Here is a 16,212-nt window from a genome sequence, read left to right on the forward strand (position 1 = left end):
CCTGACATCGGGGACACTACTGACTACTCTCCTGCATATCTGACTTGGCTGGAAGGCTAAGTACCAATATTTATTTACCTTTATACTCATATTGGATATAGGGGTATATTAATGTGTTGCAAGTAGATTAAAAAAAATATTGTATTCTACTTAGCCAATGTACATCTTTTCATATTGCTTGTTACAAGATACAACTTGGACTGTCTTAGATTAGTTAGTATACTTGTAATTCTTTCAAGCCTATATCTTGAGTGACTGAAATACTATTGCTTCAGTGTGTTTTCCCTTTACAAATATGTCTGATAGGATGTCTGCACCACTTACAAAATATTTCACTTGTTCAAAATGTAAAGTTAAGATGCCAATTGTACAAAAGTACCCAGGGGCACTTTGTATTGACTGTGACAAGGGGGGGACACTTTGCAGGCCCAGATTAATGTACTTCCACTACCGGAGGAACCTGCATGGGCGTCTTCTCTGGCGCAGTCAGTTACTACACTGGTCCAACTACTTACTAAGTCTACGGGGCTAACAGCGGTTTCTGCTGTTCTGACAGCAGCTTCAGTAGAAACTGCCCTCCCTGTGACAGTAGGGATGCCAGTGACTGCTGGGACATCTGAAGTGGCTTTGGCGGGTCCATCATCCTCTCACTAACCCAGGCTCTTCCTCTGGAGAACCAGCCTGGTTCTCATCCTTGGTCAGATGCCTAGATAGATTAAACCGTTTTCTAGAAGCACCAAGACCTATACTATCTAGAAATAAGAGACTTCAAACTGCAAATCCTTTCCTATCCCTCTCTGATTCTGAGAGATCAGCAGAGTAAGGTGAGCCTATTATTGACTCAGCTTTTGCGCAGGTCACGGACCCATAAGTATCCTATAGATATCAGGGCATTGACTATCTGCTCTTGGCAGTCATACAAGCCCTGGACCTTATGGATTTGGATGAACCCAAATCTTCAAAAGAGGGGTTTTTCAGGAAAAAAATGAGAAGATACGCTGTCAGTGGACTTAACAGACATCGCAGAAGCTGCTTGGAAACAACCGGACCGGTAGTTTACTATTTCAAGGAGATTCCTTACCCTGTACCTATCACAGGAAGAGGATCTGCCCGCTGGGAAGAGATCCCAAAGGTTGACACTAAGGTAGCTTGCTTAGTTCGTCACAGTACACTTTCGGTGCCGGGAACAGCAGCCTTGCAGGATCCCACTGACTGTATGGTTTTTTAAAATGACCCTTAACCTATCTATGTAGCGGCAGGCACCTCTTGCTCCTCTTTCAGACCCATGTTTTCATCGGCGTGGGTTGCTAGAGCGATGGAAGCGCTTGAGCAGGACAGTTGACTGAGGGACTGCAGGATTCAGAATTGCTTCCCCTTGTCCTGCATCTAAAGGGGGCGTCCCAATATGCAGCCTCTATTTCCTGAATATTTGTTTCGGAGGTGGCAGCTAGAAGGACCCTATGGCTGAGGTCCTGGGACGCAGATAAAGAATGTAAGAATTTGTTTGAAACATTACCCTATTCAGGCGCAGTGTTATTTGGGCCTGCATTGGACAATATTATTTGCCAGGCCACTGGTGGTAAAAGTACTTTTCTGCCAGTAAACATCCGTTTTTGGTTTTTTTTTCGCCAGCCCTTTCGGGGAGGCTCCTTTGCTAGAGGTCAGACGAGTAGAGGCAGACCAACTGGTAGCAGGGGACACTCTTACAGAAGTAAGTCCTCCCTCTCTACGAGATGCCCGTCCGCCAAAGTTCCGGAAAAACCGGCATCCTGACTGTCTTACACCCTTTCTTGCGACAGCAGGAGTGGGAGAGAGATTAAGTCTGTTCAGGCAACAGTGGATAGCATCCTCCCAAAACATTTTGGATCTGCGGGATCATGACGTGAGGGTACATGATAGACCGGGCGGGTCCAGCTCCTCGTCACTTCTTTGCAACATATTTACCGCGCGATCCAGAAAGAAGACAGGCAGTGCGACTGTGTAGCTTCTCTTCTTTCTGCAGGAGTAATTTACACGGTACTAGAAAAGACAAGGGTTCTATTCACACCTATTTCTGGTCCCGAAGCCGGATGGATCATTCCAACACATTTTAAATTTAAAAATGTTAAATCTACACCTACGGATGGACAGATTTCACATGGAGTCCCTCCGATCAGTAATCAATGGATTGGAGGCAGACAAATTTTTTGCGTCAATAGATAAAAAGTACACTTGCCTTCAAATCCCCATTTGGGAGAGACATCAGCGCCCAGTGTGTTCACAAAAATCATATCGGTAATGGCGGCATGTCTTCGTTCCAGAGAAGTCAAAATAATAACTTATTTAGACGACGTCCTCATCAAGGCCACATCGGCAAATCTGTTACAACAGCACCTGACTCTTGCCATCAGGATTCTGGAGCACCATGGATCGTTAATAAACCTAAAAACCTCACAATTGGTTCCCTGCCAGCGGATGACTTTCCTGGGGCTCATCATGGACACCAGAGAACAAAAGGTGTTTCTCCTGGAGGACAAGGCCAGGTCGTTACAGGACGTAACTACACAGGTCTTGGCCACTCCCAGTCCAACCATTCACTTTTGCGCGCGTCTCCTAGGGAAGATGGTGTCCTTTGAGACAATTTCTTTCGGTCGGTTCCATTCCCTCTGCTTCCGGTGGGACCTCATAATGAAGTGGTCAGGTTCCACTCTGTAGTTGGAACGCCAGAGGAACCGCTTGTCTTCCAAAGCGAGGGTGTCTCTTCAGTGGTGGTTTGTCCAGGATCATCTGGCGGTAGGCAGGTGCTTTGCCCTGTGGTCCTGTATCATAGTGACCACAGACGTCAGCTTGAGGGGGTTGGGAGCTGTGGCCCTTCACTTACGGCTTCAAGGCTTTTGGTCGACTCGGGGATCTTCCCTGTCTATCAATATTCTAGAGTTGAAGGCCATGCTAATGGCTGTTCGTGGCACCCAGACCATACTTCAGGAATTTCCAGTCAGGTTACAATCCAACAATGCCACAGTAATGGCTTATGTCAACAGACTGGGAGGAACCAGAAGTGCAGGAGCATTGGCAGCACAGTTCTTCACCTGGCGTTGAACAGAATGTTCCCTCAATCTCGGCAGTGTTCATCCAAGGAATCCAGAATGGGAGGCAGATTATCTAAGCCATCATGCGGTGATACCGGGGGGAGTGGTCACTCCATCCGGAGGTCTTCCAGTCACTGATTCTGAGATGGGGGTCTTCCGGACCTGGACCTCATGGCGGTGAGGCACAACAGGAAGGTCACAAAATTCTGCTCAAGGGCAAAGGACCCCCTAGCAGTAGCCATCAACATTTTGACAATGCCCTGGGACTTCCGGTTGGGATATCTGTTTCCCCCAATACCCATGATTTACCACATCCTTAGAGGAGTAAGGCAAGGGGGACTTCCAGTGATAATGGCCGTGGAGAATATGGTATGCAGACATTATCTTGATGGCAGTAGGTCAAGGAGTGTGTCTACCACTGCAAGATGACCTCCTTCTGCAGGGTCCATTCTGACATCAGGACTTGCCTCGGCTGTCTTTAACGGCATGGTTGTTTGAAGCCAGCTATTGGCGGTCTAGAGGATGCGCTCCTAGAGTCAGGAACCTGCTCTTGCGAGCTTGCAAGATAATTTTGGCTCGTATTTACCACCGCACCTGGCGCACTTATATCTGATGCCGTATCATCGACCATGCCGTACGTCTTACTTTCATCTTCCCCCGAATCCTGGCCTGGATGCAGGTCTCCGTTTTGTGCTCTTTAAAAGTACAAATATCAGCACTTTTGGTTATCTTTCACCTTCGATTGGCGGACATGCCTGATATTAGGATGTTTCTGCAGGGAGTCTTACATTTCAAACCGCCTTATGTCCTGCCTATGGAACCTTAGCCTTGTACTCGATATGCTTTGTTCATCCTGTGGAACCATGGGACATAAATCCTGTATTAAGGATGCTCACTATGGCCCCCTTCGAACCTTTGGAGTCTGTAGATTTAAGTCCCTTCACCTGAAAGGTGGTGGTTCTCTTGGCCATTGCATCTGCTCGATGTGTATCAGAGCTGGGGGTGCTATGCTGTGTTCCCCCTTCTTGGTTTTTCATGGGGATAGGGCAGTGCTTCGCACTAAACCATCTTTTGCTCCAAAGCTGGTGTCTAGATTTCACACATATCAAGAAAGTGTGGTGCCCATCTATCTCCACGGATTCTGATGACACTTTACCACTGTTGGATGTAGTTCAGGGACTTTGTTATGTAGATCGCACGGCTTCTGTCCGTAAAACAAAGGACCTTTTCATCCTGTGAGATGCTCACAAACGAGGCTGGCCGGCCTCTAAACAGTCCATTGCTCGCTGGATTACATCCACTGTCCGTTTGGCTTACTTCAGGGCTTCTTGCCTGTTGCCGGTGAGCTTGCAAGTTCATTCCATCATGGCAGTGAGCTCCTCTTGGGCAGCGCGTCATGGTGCTTCGGCGGAGCAACTGTGCCGTGCAACAACAAGGTCATCTCCATACCTTTGCAAAGTTCTATAGGTTGCAGGGCTTTGCATCTGCAGATGCAAGCTTTGGGCGCAGGGTGCGAAGTATATCCGTTTCAGAGAATGTCCTCCCTTAGGTACAGCTTTGGTATGTCCCCAATGTCTTGAAGTGTCCCCGTCCCCCCGTCCCGTTCTCATAAAAACAAACCGGTCAAAGAATATATGGTATTTGGATGTTCAAGGTATGTTGTCAAATGTGTCAGTGCCTGCTAAGTCAGGATATGCTATATCTGAGCCTTCTTTTGAGCAAATACCAGCTTGAGGGGGGTATGTGGAATTTATTTTAAATAAGTCATGTAGTTTAGTATCTATAAAAGTTGTATATTCATCCCAATCAACTTTTGGGGATTTGTCCCCTATTGTATCTACCGATTTGATCCTTTTTTCTTCTGGTAGAGTTAGATGTCCATTGTAAAAGGCTAAATATATAAATAAATTTTAAGATACATTGTAGACTATGCTGGTTTAATTATTCATAACATTGTATACTGGGTACTAAACTACCACATTTGGTTTAGCAGTTGTACCTGGTCCTCCCTCGGATGTTACATTTTCAATTGAAGCAGTTTATCCTATTTATAATACACAAGTGATACGACTTGTATAGTACAGGTATAAATGCCAGTAAATTTGTCCAAACAAAGCTCTGAAATTTCTTATAAGCTATATGCTCTGACAGTGACATTTAGGAAAACGTTTGTGCAGATAGTTTCACTGATTGCATCTTCTCCTTCCAAATGTTTTCAATTTTCAACCAGTCGTCACTATTTCCAGGCCAGTTCGAAATGGATGCTGTTTCTGCAAAGGTGCTCTAATACCACCTTTGCCGTATTTAGACTAGAAGTCAGAATGTATTTACTATATATATTCACTATTTTTGAGGTACAAACCTTAAAAATACACACAAGTTTAAATATTCCTAATTGTCCAACCACTATAGGTTGCTTTACAAGAAGAGTTGCAGCAGAAGACCACTGAACACCAACAACTTCTTCAGAAGGCAGAGGAACTTGCGCAAGTCAATAATAGTTTAAGCTCTGAGATGGAAAGCTTGAAGAACAACATGATGGAAACCCAGACTATGCTTGAGTCCATGCAAAATATAAAACTTGAAGCTGAAAAGCAACTGTTTGATCTTCAACAGCAAATGGAAATTGTTGTTCAGGAGAGGGATGATTTGTACAACACACAGGAGAGATTACTTGTTGAAATTAACCAACATAAAGAAAATCTAAAAGAGAACAGTGAACTGGTAACTTTTCCTTTATACTTCTAGCTTTGTACGATACTGTGTCAATAACATCACTGACTGACATTCAGATATTTTGTTTTTATGCAGGTTTTACAATTAAAACATGAATTGCAGCAGAAACCCATTGACTGCCAGTATGAGGATCTTTCACAAACCCAGCTCACCTTAAAAGATGAAACGGAACAACTAATGAAGAATTTGAAAATCACAGAGGCAGAACTAGAAACACTGCGAAGTGAGAAAAGGGACACTGAGCAAAGGTTACTTCATCTTCAACACCAAATGGAAGTTGTTACCAATGAATTGGATGCTCTAAAGACTGCACAAGAGAGCCTAACTTTTGAGAGGGACCAACTCAAAGAAAACCTAGAAAAGAATGTGGAAATGGTAAGAGATTGTGTTTGGGTTTCCCCCAGCATATTATTCATATTTGCTTCTGATATTTACCAGAAAAAAAAACATTGCCATTGGTTGGTTAATCATTTAAACTGAGACACACATACATGCATAGAGATCATTGATCCCTTTGCAAAGATGCTGGTACAGTGCAGAATGCTCTACTTTCCTACATTTTTGTACAGACATCCTGATATTTTTGTAAATATCAATTTTTCATCCATTCACCAAAAGAGAGAGAAGATTTTTACTCACCGTAAAATCAGTTTCTCTTACTACACTGGGGGACACTGCGTTACCTTGGGGTATAGTAGGTGGGTCTGGAGTTAGGCACTTATAAACTTGTTTGTTTCCCTGACTCATCCCCCACTATGCCCCTCCTCTGTAGCTGACTTCAGTTTTGGATAACCAAGCCAGGAAGAGAGAAGAAGCAATCTAGAAAGCAATACCAAAGATAGCACTACTTTCAGAGCAAGGGAAGGCGCACAGTGTCCCCCAGTGTAGTAAGAGAAACTGATTTTACGGTGAGTAAAAATCCTCTCTTCTCTGTCCTACCACTGGGGGACACTGCGTTACCTTGGGGAGCTACCAAAGCTGTGTCCAAGGGCGGGAATGCTCTGGAACGGCTGTGCGCAATGTTTTGTGTTCAAAACCCTGCATTTGTGAATGCAAAGGCATGCAACAAAGAAACAATATGCAGCAGAAACAGATGCTGCCACTCTGTACAACTGCGCCATTGAATGACGCTTTTGTGGCGTACAAAAAGCTGCAACCCTCCTGGAAAGTGCACTGTAAAAGTCACTGGAACCTGCAGAGGGGTACAGACAGAATGTTGGTCGTGATGCAGTGGCAAAAGACCACCTAGACCCTGTCCCCCCCCTACGCTCTTTAGAGTTAGGAATTTAATGCCCATTTAGCCTCTCTAACAGGAACTGTGCGAACAAGAGCACAAACTATCTCCCGTTGGAGAAACGTTAAACAAAAAGAAGAGGCACAAGATTGATGAACTACAATCTCTGTCAGTGGAATGCAGGCACTAATTGTCATAACCAATTATGTCTCGAACTGCCACTAAGTTTCTGATAAAGGAAATGAGGAAGAGCCATACACACTCCTGCCCCAGATCCCCTACGAGATGTGACATCCAAGAGAACAGCCTGCATTGAGCTAACAACTGAATCCACTCAATGATATACAAAGGACCACCATATACACTGATGCAACAGCTTAAGTCACTCAGTGATATCTAAGGGAGCACTGATACAGTGCTTAAACCATTCAGAGATCAACAAGGGAGCACTCATTTCATGAGCAAACAGCTTAACTAACTCAGCGATATCTGAGGGAGCACTCATATAGAGAGCTAACAACGTAAGCCCGACATATATACCATTGAGCACTCAAACCATGAGCTAACAGCTTAACTAATTCAGTCACCGGAGACCAAAGCAAGCTTCCCGATGACGAGAACTAGACTCCCTGGAAATCTACAACCAACCAAAGGTGGGCTGAGCATAAAGAAACCACTTAAGCAAAACAACCTTCTGCTGAACTAGACAGAGAGCCACGGAAGCTGCACGCTGAAAGAAGGGCGTAGAACCCATAGAAGCCAGCTGGTAAAGAAAACTCTTTAAAAGATTCCTGAGTGGGACGTGTGAAATTCCAGAAATTTACACCAAATATAATTTCTAGCCCAAAGAAAACAGCTGAGGAAGAATCTCTACCGCTGAATTGAAGGTAGCAACCATCTCCCTGCAAGGATTCTCTGGCCGAAAAGGTTAGCCATCCGACGCCACAGCGTCAAACCAGATGATGAAAACAAAAAGAGCTGAACTACAAGATGAGGCCGCTCTGAAAACGGGAAAAGAGGGACGACAACACAAGTCCCCTAAAACAGTAGAACACTGCTCTGCGAGACATACGGCGGACCACCAGACTAGCTGGGATGCGCCACCTCCTAGAAACTCTTGAACTCCCACGAGTAAATAGGAGCTGTGAATCACCTAAGTTCTAGGGAGACACGACTTGGCTATGGACAAATCCACCTGAGGGTCATTAGATTGAGAGCCGATAGAGAAAACAGGTTAACATGTGAAAAGAACCTGGGCTCCATCTTAGAGAGCCCTATGACCTAACCAGGAGAGCACAAAGGTATTACCCTGAGGTGACCCACTCTACCTGTAAAAGGATTGATTGCTAAGGCATTCGGCCCTCAATAATAATAATAAGTTGGTCTAGCTTGGCCCATAGGATGGCACAAGGAACACCCCTCCGACCATACACAGGTCGACCCCTATCCTGCATTAGGATACGGGAATTGCATAAGTGCTACAAATATGCAACAGCACTGCATTCTGAGACCGAATCTCTACAGGTTTTCTGACCTTCTGTCCAAGAAGAACAACTGACTCACTAATAAAAACATTGTGACTAAGCACCACCCGAAAGGTAAATTAGTGAATTAAGGCAAAGGGGTGCTACGCACGTCCAAAGCCATGAAATCGGCCTTCCTTGATAAGAATCTCCCTGTTGAGACATGGGAGATGTTACGAACAAGGAGAACCAAAGATACCAGTAGAAACTTGGTATCCTATTTTGCAAAACAAACTCCTGTAACCGAAAGAAAATTCTGCCAGGAGCATTTTGGAACTGTGTAGAAAAGAAATGAGCGTGTTCTTCAGTAGGAAGCTATTGAAAACCCCGAACTAGAAGATAAGGCATAAGCCAACACTTCTAGCGTGGTAGAACAAGCGAAAAGCTGGGTAGACTCCAAGTGATCACCTGTGAACCCAATAATGCAGTCCTGCTTCTTGGAGAGAGGCTGCAAGTATAATGTTCTGGCTGAAAAACGTCTAGCTGTAAGCTAAGCGTTGGGGGTAATAAATAACTTCCACCTTCAGGGAATGTCCACAAATCTATGGATGTTTACCTGATTTCCACAGCACATAAACTATAACCACCCCTGTAAGGCTAAGCCTGACTCGGAATGTGGCACCCTGACCTCAGATCAACGGATGGAACACGTAAACATCATGGCCTGGTGTCGCTGACATAAAACAAAGAAAGCACACCTACCGCCAGAAGCCTTTGAATACTCATTTTGTAATAGAGCAAATTGAGAGTTCCGATATTGGAACATAGTCCTGTGAGCATGTGGCTAACTATAGGTATCATAGCTGAATAGCTGTATGCCTACCAGCTATGATGCTGCTGGGTGAATACAAACCACCCCATTAAACCTTAATGTGAATAAAGGCTAGAGCACTTCTTCTGTTTGAAAGCCACTAGATAAAATCATTTACCAGCCCCTGCTGTGTGTAGGAGGACTTCTTTGTCTGCTCCCGCCGGGGACAGCAGAATAAGCAAATTTAAAAGCCACAGGATTGTCACCAACAGGGATTACTTCCCTTGTATTGACTCTGGAGAGTTGGGGAAAGTGAAAACCTAGCCAGCCTATTACTGTTTACCTGGTCTTTGAGAAAAGACAGACACCGAGTTTAAGATATGAGGATAAACATTTTCCCAACTAGGGTGTCACTAAAACTTAGGTTGAAAACCAAGTATAGACTGTTTGTCTTGCAAATGCGAAAACTGTGTACAGTTTAAGCTGGGATTATCCACCTCGTAAGTGTAATCATCAAGAATATTCCTCTTGATAGTAAAAACAAGATGGAAATAGACATCCTCTGGTGAGGAATAAACTACATCCTTATTTTGACTGTAGCAACAGTCAAAGATAAAATCCTCCATCTGTGAAATATGGTGAACAGCATCTTTGTCCGGATGGTTTTATACCTGAACAGCGTAATGCCGCTTCTGTGTTAGCGGACAGATATAAGCTGTGTGGGAGCTTAACCAGCACAGTGTAAACATGTGTAGAAGCATGAAAAAGGGTATACTCACGTACCATTTCAAACTTAAAAATCACCTTAATGTGTTCGGACACCAGACGTGACAGTGATTTAGACCAGACCTGTTTCTGCAAAACGGCTGACACCGAAATGGGAGCACCCTGTTTGTAGACCTTAGCCCCGCAGTCTGTGCCGAGGCATTCGGGCTAGGCTGTGGAAAAGATAATTCAAAAATTACATTTCGCACATATATAATGTCACTCCTATTTCCCAGTTGATCTGTCAGAAAACATAAGGAAACGGTAGGCAAAGTAACAGGAAATAATATTGTCTAACAATATACTTTGAAGACGCATATTCACATAAATATATAACTATTTCAGAGTGTGCCAACCAGCGAGTAATTGTAGGCTGATATAACAGCAATAAATAAAGACACAGAATAAATCTGTTCTATATTTTAAACAGGTAATATATATATATATATATATATATGTGCTATTATGGAAATAGAAACCACAACACCATGTAATCAAAACCGTGTATATATCAGATGAGCCACAGCTTCTGATGTATGTGTATATATGTGTGTATGTATATATATATGTATGTATATATATATGTATGTATATATATATATATATATATATATATATATATATATATATATATATATATATATATATATATATATATATATATATATATATATAGCGCAATACAGACCAACCAGCCTACCACGGGATAACACTTTATATTAATTTTGTGCCACATAAATAATGTAGAGCATATAAAACAGCGTGTTTATTACCCCCTAGGTAATTCCTGAGATACCGCATATCTGGAAAACTGTATAAAAGTTACCCAGCCACAATGCTTGTGGAACTGAGGCTATACATAACAAAAGGGATTATTTATTTATATATATATATATATATATAGATAGATAGATATACACTCCCTTTACCAGAGTTATGGAAACATTCCATTCACAGTCACCATATGGAATATCATACAGCTATGTATTCCCATATCAATGTATATCTGCCTTAACAGAAAAATATGTCACAGGAGGGTAGGAACTACCAATATTGTCAAATAGGTAATCCTATAATATATACAGCAGTCACAGGATCCTGAAATAAAAGTCCTGACTGTGTGGCAAGTAGGCTGACAATCGTTTACAAATATGATTAAAAACGAAGGTGAAGAGAGGCAGTCAGGAACAGCATGCACTGATGTGTGTGCGCTCCGGATCCAAGATGGCCGCCACTCGCGCTATTAGGGAGAGAGAGAGGGGGAGGTGCACTCCCCTCTCCTAACATGTCCGCCCCTGCTCACCGCTGCTCAGCCCATATACAGAATATGGCTGCAGCCGGGGGAAGTGAGAACCGCCGCGCTGCAGCCGGGGGAAGTGAGAACCGCCGCGCTGCCGTGCCCATGGTGCGTGCGGCCTCACTGACGGTTTCATCGCCTCCACAGAGCGCGATGCCTGTCCTTCTCCCCCACTGCTCGTTATCTAGAGGCAGAGGAGGGGAGGGAGGCTGCCGGCAAGTTTGCGGGCGAAGAGGTGGAGACACCTTCACTCCCGCCCGCATATCTGATTGTGGCCGCGGCCGTGTATAAGGCCAAATATATAATAAAAAATGGCCCAAGTGAAAAGTTTGCCTTTAAAGGCATAATTAAAACAAATTAAACATGGCCCCTTTGCTCGTTCTCTCTAGGGGATGACTGCCGGCAGAGGTGCGAGGAAAGCGTGCTGAAGAGCTGCTTACCTGCGCTGGAACTCAGAGTGAATTAATCCCCGGGACTATTCACTCCTCTGGGTCTTTTCAGTCCAGCGCTGCACCTGAAAAGGAAAGAAAAATAAAAACAGGAAAACTTAATGCTAAACGAAGTATAGGCAGGAGCCTATACAGAAGTGACCTTTCTCCAGAAGGCACTTACAACAACTGAAATCAGCTACAGAGGAGGGGCATTGTGGGGGATGAGTCAGGGAAACAAACAAGTTTATAAGTGCCTAACTCCAGACCCACCTACTATACCCCAAGGTAACGCAGTGTCCCCCAGTGGTAGGACAGAGAAAGGGGAATGGAGGAGAGATGCATTGACATCCATGTCCAAGCCCTCAATAGTCATCGGCATCACCTACGGTTATAGCATTTTATAATCTGTTACAGGTTCTTGGTTTACAAGAAGAGCTACAGCAGAAGGCTTCAGAGAAGCAGGACCTCATTCAGAAGAAAGAGGAGCTTGAACGTGGACAGAACGGTCTAAGATGTGAGGTGGAAAGTCTGACGAAGAGTATTATGGAAACTCAGTCTACACTGAAAACTTTACATAATGAAAAACTTGAAACTGAACAACAGCTCATTGCTCTACAACAACACATGGAATTTGTTGCTCAGGAGAAGAATGAAGTACAACACAAACTAGAAAAATTAATAGCAGAAATTAACTATACTAAAGAAAGTAATGAAATGGTAAGCTTATATCAAATTGATTTATCTACTAGATATGTGTACAGCTCTATGCTAGATGTTTTAACTCTTGTATACGTAATAGGTTGGCAGTTGGCTGACCATGTCATATGGGAGATGATTCAGATTCTGAATATTGCCCAGCTTAGTGTTTTTTGTTCTATCAATGAATTTGCAGGAGAAAACCACACAGGAACAACAAAGACCTCTTGAAGAACTCTCACAAACCGAAACTAAATTGAATGAGTTTGATCTACCCATGAAGAATTTGAAGGAGAGTGACCTTGTTACTCTGCAAAACGACGAAATGAATACTGAGGAACATATTCTCAAACTTCAACAACACATGGCAACAGTTACCCAGGAGACAAATGAGCTAAAGGCCAGACTGCAGAGTGTAATGTCCGAAAGAGACCAACTAAAAGAAGAACTGAGAGAGAACGTGGAAATGGTAAGTGCTAGGTGGGAAAACCAAGACCCAGCAAGATCACCTGTGTTTTTAGAAAATGAAATTGTGAATATGTAATTAATTTTGTGAAACCACCAGATTGTTGCACTTTTAATATCAATAAAAAAATATTGTCTTTAATGTCTCAAAATATTTAGTTTGTTACCAGCTATAGAGGCGTTAAAGAATAGTAAATTTAAATGGGGCACACCTATCAATACTAAGAGACTTAAATTTCATGAATTCAGTATTAAACTCTTTTCCTTTATATTTGGACTATTTTTTTTTTGTCCTATTGATTCAGCTAAATGAACTCTCTAGCAATATACCTGTATTACAATATGTTAAGCACCTCCTATTTTTCTCCATCAAAGTATGAAAGAATTTATAACAATGTTGCCAGTTGGTCACATTGAGTACTTACAATATAGTTATACCAGTTTTTTTGTGATTATCATGCAATAAATCTTCCAAAACTTAAATTTTATGATGCAGCTGTTCTACCCAAATTCTCTATATATCAAATTATAATGATAGATGCCATTTCATTAAAGTTGTGCTAATGATTACTGTATTGATTGGAGCACTATACCAACTGCTTAATATAGCAAGGGCTTTGTTCTCTAGGTATTCAATTAGTAGGTCATATATGGATTGGTGATCTATTTTAGTGGTATCACAATTCAAATGTGACCCAATAGCGTCAAAAAATAATTAGCCAGGTGAAGGGATTTCTCTATTTTAGAACACTGTTTCTGGCCCTGCACATCCCGTTTCTACACAATGCTCTGGAAAGTTTCTGACTTTGCTTATATGCATTTTGTAGTCTATAGAAACTCAGGATGACCTCAGAAATACCCAAGAAGAACTTCAACAGCAGGGACAGAGGGTAGAACATTTGACAAGTATAATTTCTTCTCTAGAACAAAAGGTATGGAATGTGCTCAATTATTAATGTAAGATTGTAATATTGTTGTCCGTTCCAATTCAGCAGAGCTTTTTGAATTTCATGCAATTTTTATTTTATTTTGTCTGTGCAAGTCTTCTACACTAGAGAGAGAATTGCATGATGCCACTACCCTTTTGAAAGAAGCTACTAGTGAACGAGAGATTCTTGACCAGTCAAAGCAGAAGCTGATATCAGAGATGGAACAGCTTTTGAATGATTTAAACAACAAAGAATTTGGCTTAGGAGAAGTTGAAAAAGAGAAATTTGAAGCTTCCAACAAAATACATGAACTCACTGCAGAATTAAGAGCAGTGACTGAGGAGAAGAACCAAATGCAACATTCAAAGGAAAACTTGGCAAAAGAGGTAACTGGGGCTTCACCAACATTTAATAAACAAACCCTACTTATTGTTTAGCTTCCATGGCATCTGAATTTTCTCATTACTGGAAACGTGCATCTTTCTCAAGGACCAATGTCCGTGCATTATAATCTTTAAAATGTCTGTTACTATGGCTATCAGAAATGTGAAAGTGGGCAAAAGTGGTGAGAGATGCAAATATCCTCCAGTTTTATGCAACCTTCCCTAGACTAAAGGACTTTAGAATGTGTAGCGTGGAACAGAGAAGGAATGAGGGGGATATGGTAGAAACTCAATATAGCAAGAGCTTTAATAAGGTAGAGAAGTGAGGCATCCTTCTTAAAAGGAGAGGTGTTTGAGGCTAATACAATAGGGGAATCTAAAAACTCTTGGAAAAGGTCATAGTAGATGGTCCAAGTGGAGGAGAACCTATTTAGTAAATATCGAAGCCATTTGTGCTAGATATTAAAGAAGACTTGAGCAGTGTTGTTGAAATTGTGACTGGCATTCATATAGTGCCCCTTCTAATGCAAGTTTTTCTTTCCTACATGTCCTCAAATGTTCCTTATACCATCTGGCAGTGTTTTTCTTTAATCTCTCCACAGTATATTAATCGTAAACTGGAAATGCTGTTGAATATTGCTGAGCATAATCTTATTTGCCTCACTTTACAGTCTATTGAAACTCAAGAGGACCTGAGAAGGACTCAAGAAGAACTTCAGCAACAGAAGCTGAAGGTAGAGAAGCTGACAGATGAGGTTTCTATATTGGAAGATAAGGTATGAAAGGGACAGCATTACTACTTCAATTAACATATATGAATCCTTCACATTGCATATATTTATAGTCTTATTTCTTTTCTGAAAGTCCTCTTCACTAGAAAGAGAATTGCAAGAAAATATTATCCTTCTGAAAGAATCTGTTGGACACAGGGAGATTCTTGATCATGCTAAGCAGAAGCTGGCTTCAGAGAGAGAGCAGCTTATGGATGCTTTAAAGAGCAAGGACTCTGAGTTGGGACACGTAGCAGTGGAAAAGGAGGAAGCTTCTCAGAAAATACTCGAACTCACTAAAGAACTGAAAAGTGTTTTGCAGGAAAAGGATCAGCTACAGCTTTCCAAGGAAAACTTACAGAAAGAGGTACATTTTAGATGGTTTTACTGAAGAACTCTTATTATTTTACTAAACTTTTGCATGCACTGTTGTGTTCCCTACCTTTTTTTTTTAGTGTTTTAAAAATCCCCCTGCAAATTATGCAAGTTTTGGTAGAATTACGCGATATCAAAAAAGTAACAATGGCATAAAAACAATATACTAGGTGAAGTTTGCCAACAGCATAACAGAATTTTTGCAATAGTTATTTCACGTTTGCCATATATGATTGTAGACTACATTTAGAGAGTGGCACTAGAATGATAACTGGTTCACCAGGTATTTAGTTGATGAACAACTGTGGAAATAACCACAGTAAGCAATGCAAATGCTGGATCCTAGAGACATTCCGATTTTCATAGGGCTGGTTTATAGGCCCAGATGGTAGTTTCTTTGGGCACAAGTGATGCAACAGTGTTGCCACCTTGATTAAATGGCCTCATATAAGGTTAAGATCAAATCCAGCTGATGGTTGCCTTATTTACACCTGGACAAGCCATTTTTCAATGCAAATACAATTTGTGGATGGCTGTGCGCTGCTAGGAGTGGGGGATCAGAGGCACAGAGATGGTGCACAATTGTGGGAGAGGGGTTGTTAGGAAGTTGCAGTGAGTCCCAGAGAATGTTCCCTCTGTTAGTAGGGTTAGCCATTGATTTCTTTAAGATGCTGGGTCAGGTGTTGCGCACTGTATTTATGGAGGGGGCGCACCTTTAGGATGGCTACCAATCCAGTTCTGGGCCCCAGGGGAGGTGATTTTCTCTCTCCCTGCTCTTGCTCCTTGGTA

General features: G+C 42.3%; 1 protein-coding gene across 4 annotated transcripts in view; it reads left to right on the forward strand.

Annotated features, from left to right (window-relative positions):
- CENPE (centromere protein E) overlaps positions 1-16,212 on the forward strand; it is a 101,846-nt gene that overhangs the window by 54,011 nt on the left and 31,623 nt on the right. For all 4 annotated transcript variants that reach the window (XM_075200938.1, XM_075200943.1, XM_075200947.1 and 1 more), the window contains 8 exons: positions 5,481-5,792; positions 5,880-6,179; positions 12,220-12,522; positions 12,698-12,970; positions 13,794-13,898; positions 14,009-14,281; positions 14,950-15,054; positions 15,143-15,415. In XM_075200938.1, coding sequence (XP_075057039.1) covers positions 5,481-5,792; positions 5,880-6,179; positions 12,220-12,522; positions 12,698-12,970; positions 13,794-13,898; positions 14,009-14,281; positions 14,950-15,054; positions 15,143-15,415 — 1,944 coding nt within the window. The remainder of the gene's footprint in view (positions 1-5,480; positions 5,793-5,879; positions 6,180-12,219; positions 12,523-12,697; positions 12,971-13,793; positions 13,899-14,008; positions 14,282-14,949; positions 15,055-15,142; positions 15,416-16,212) is intronic.

The sequence above is a fragment of the Mixophyes fleayi genome, chromosome 1, assembly GCF_038048845.1.
Source record: "Mixophyes fleayi isolate aMixFle1 chromosome 1, aMixFle1.hap1, whole genome shotgun sequence".
Lineage (NCBI taxonomy): Eukaryota > Metazoa > Chordata > Amphibia > Anura > Limnodynastidae > Mixophyes > Mixophyes fleayi.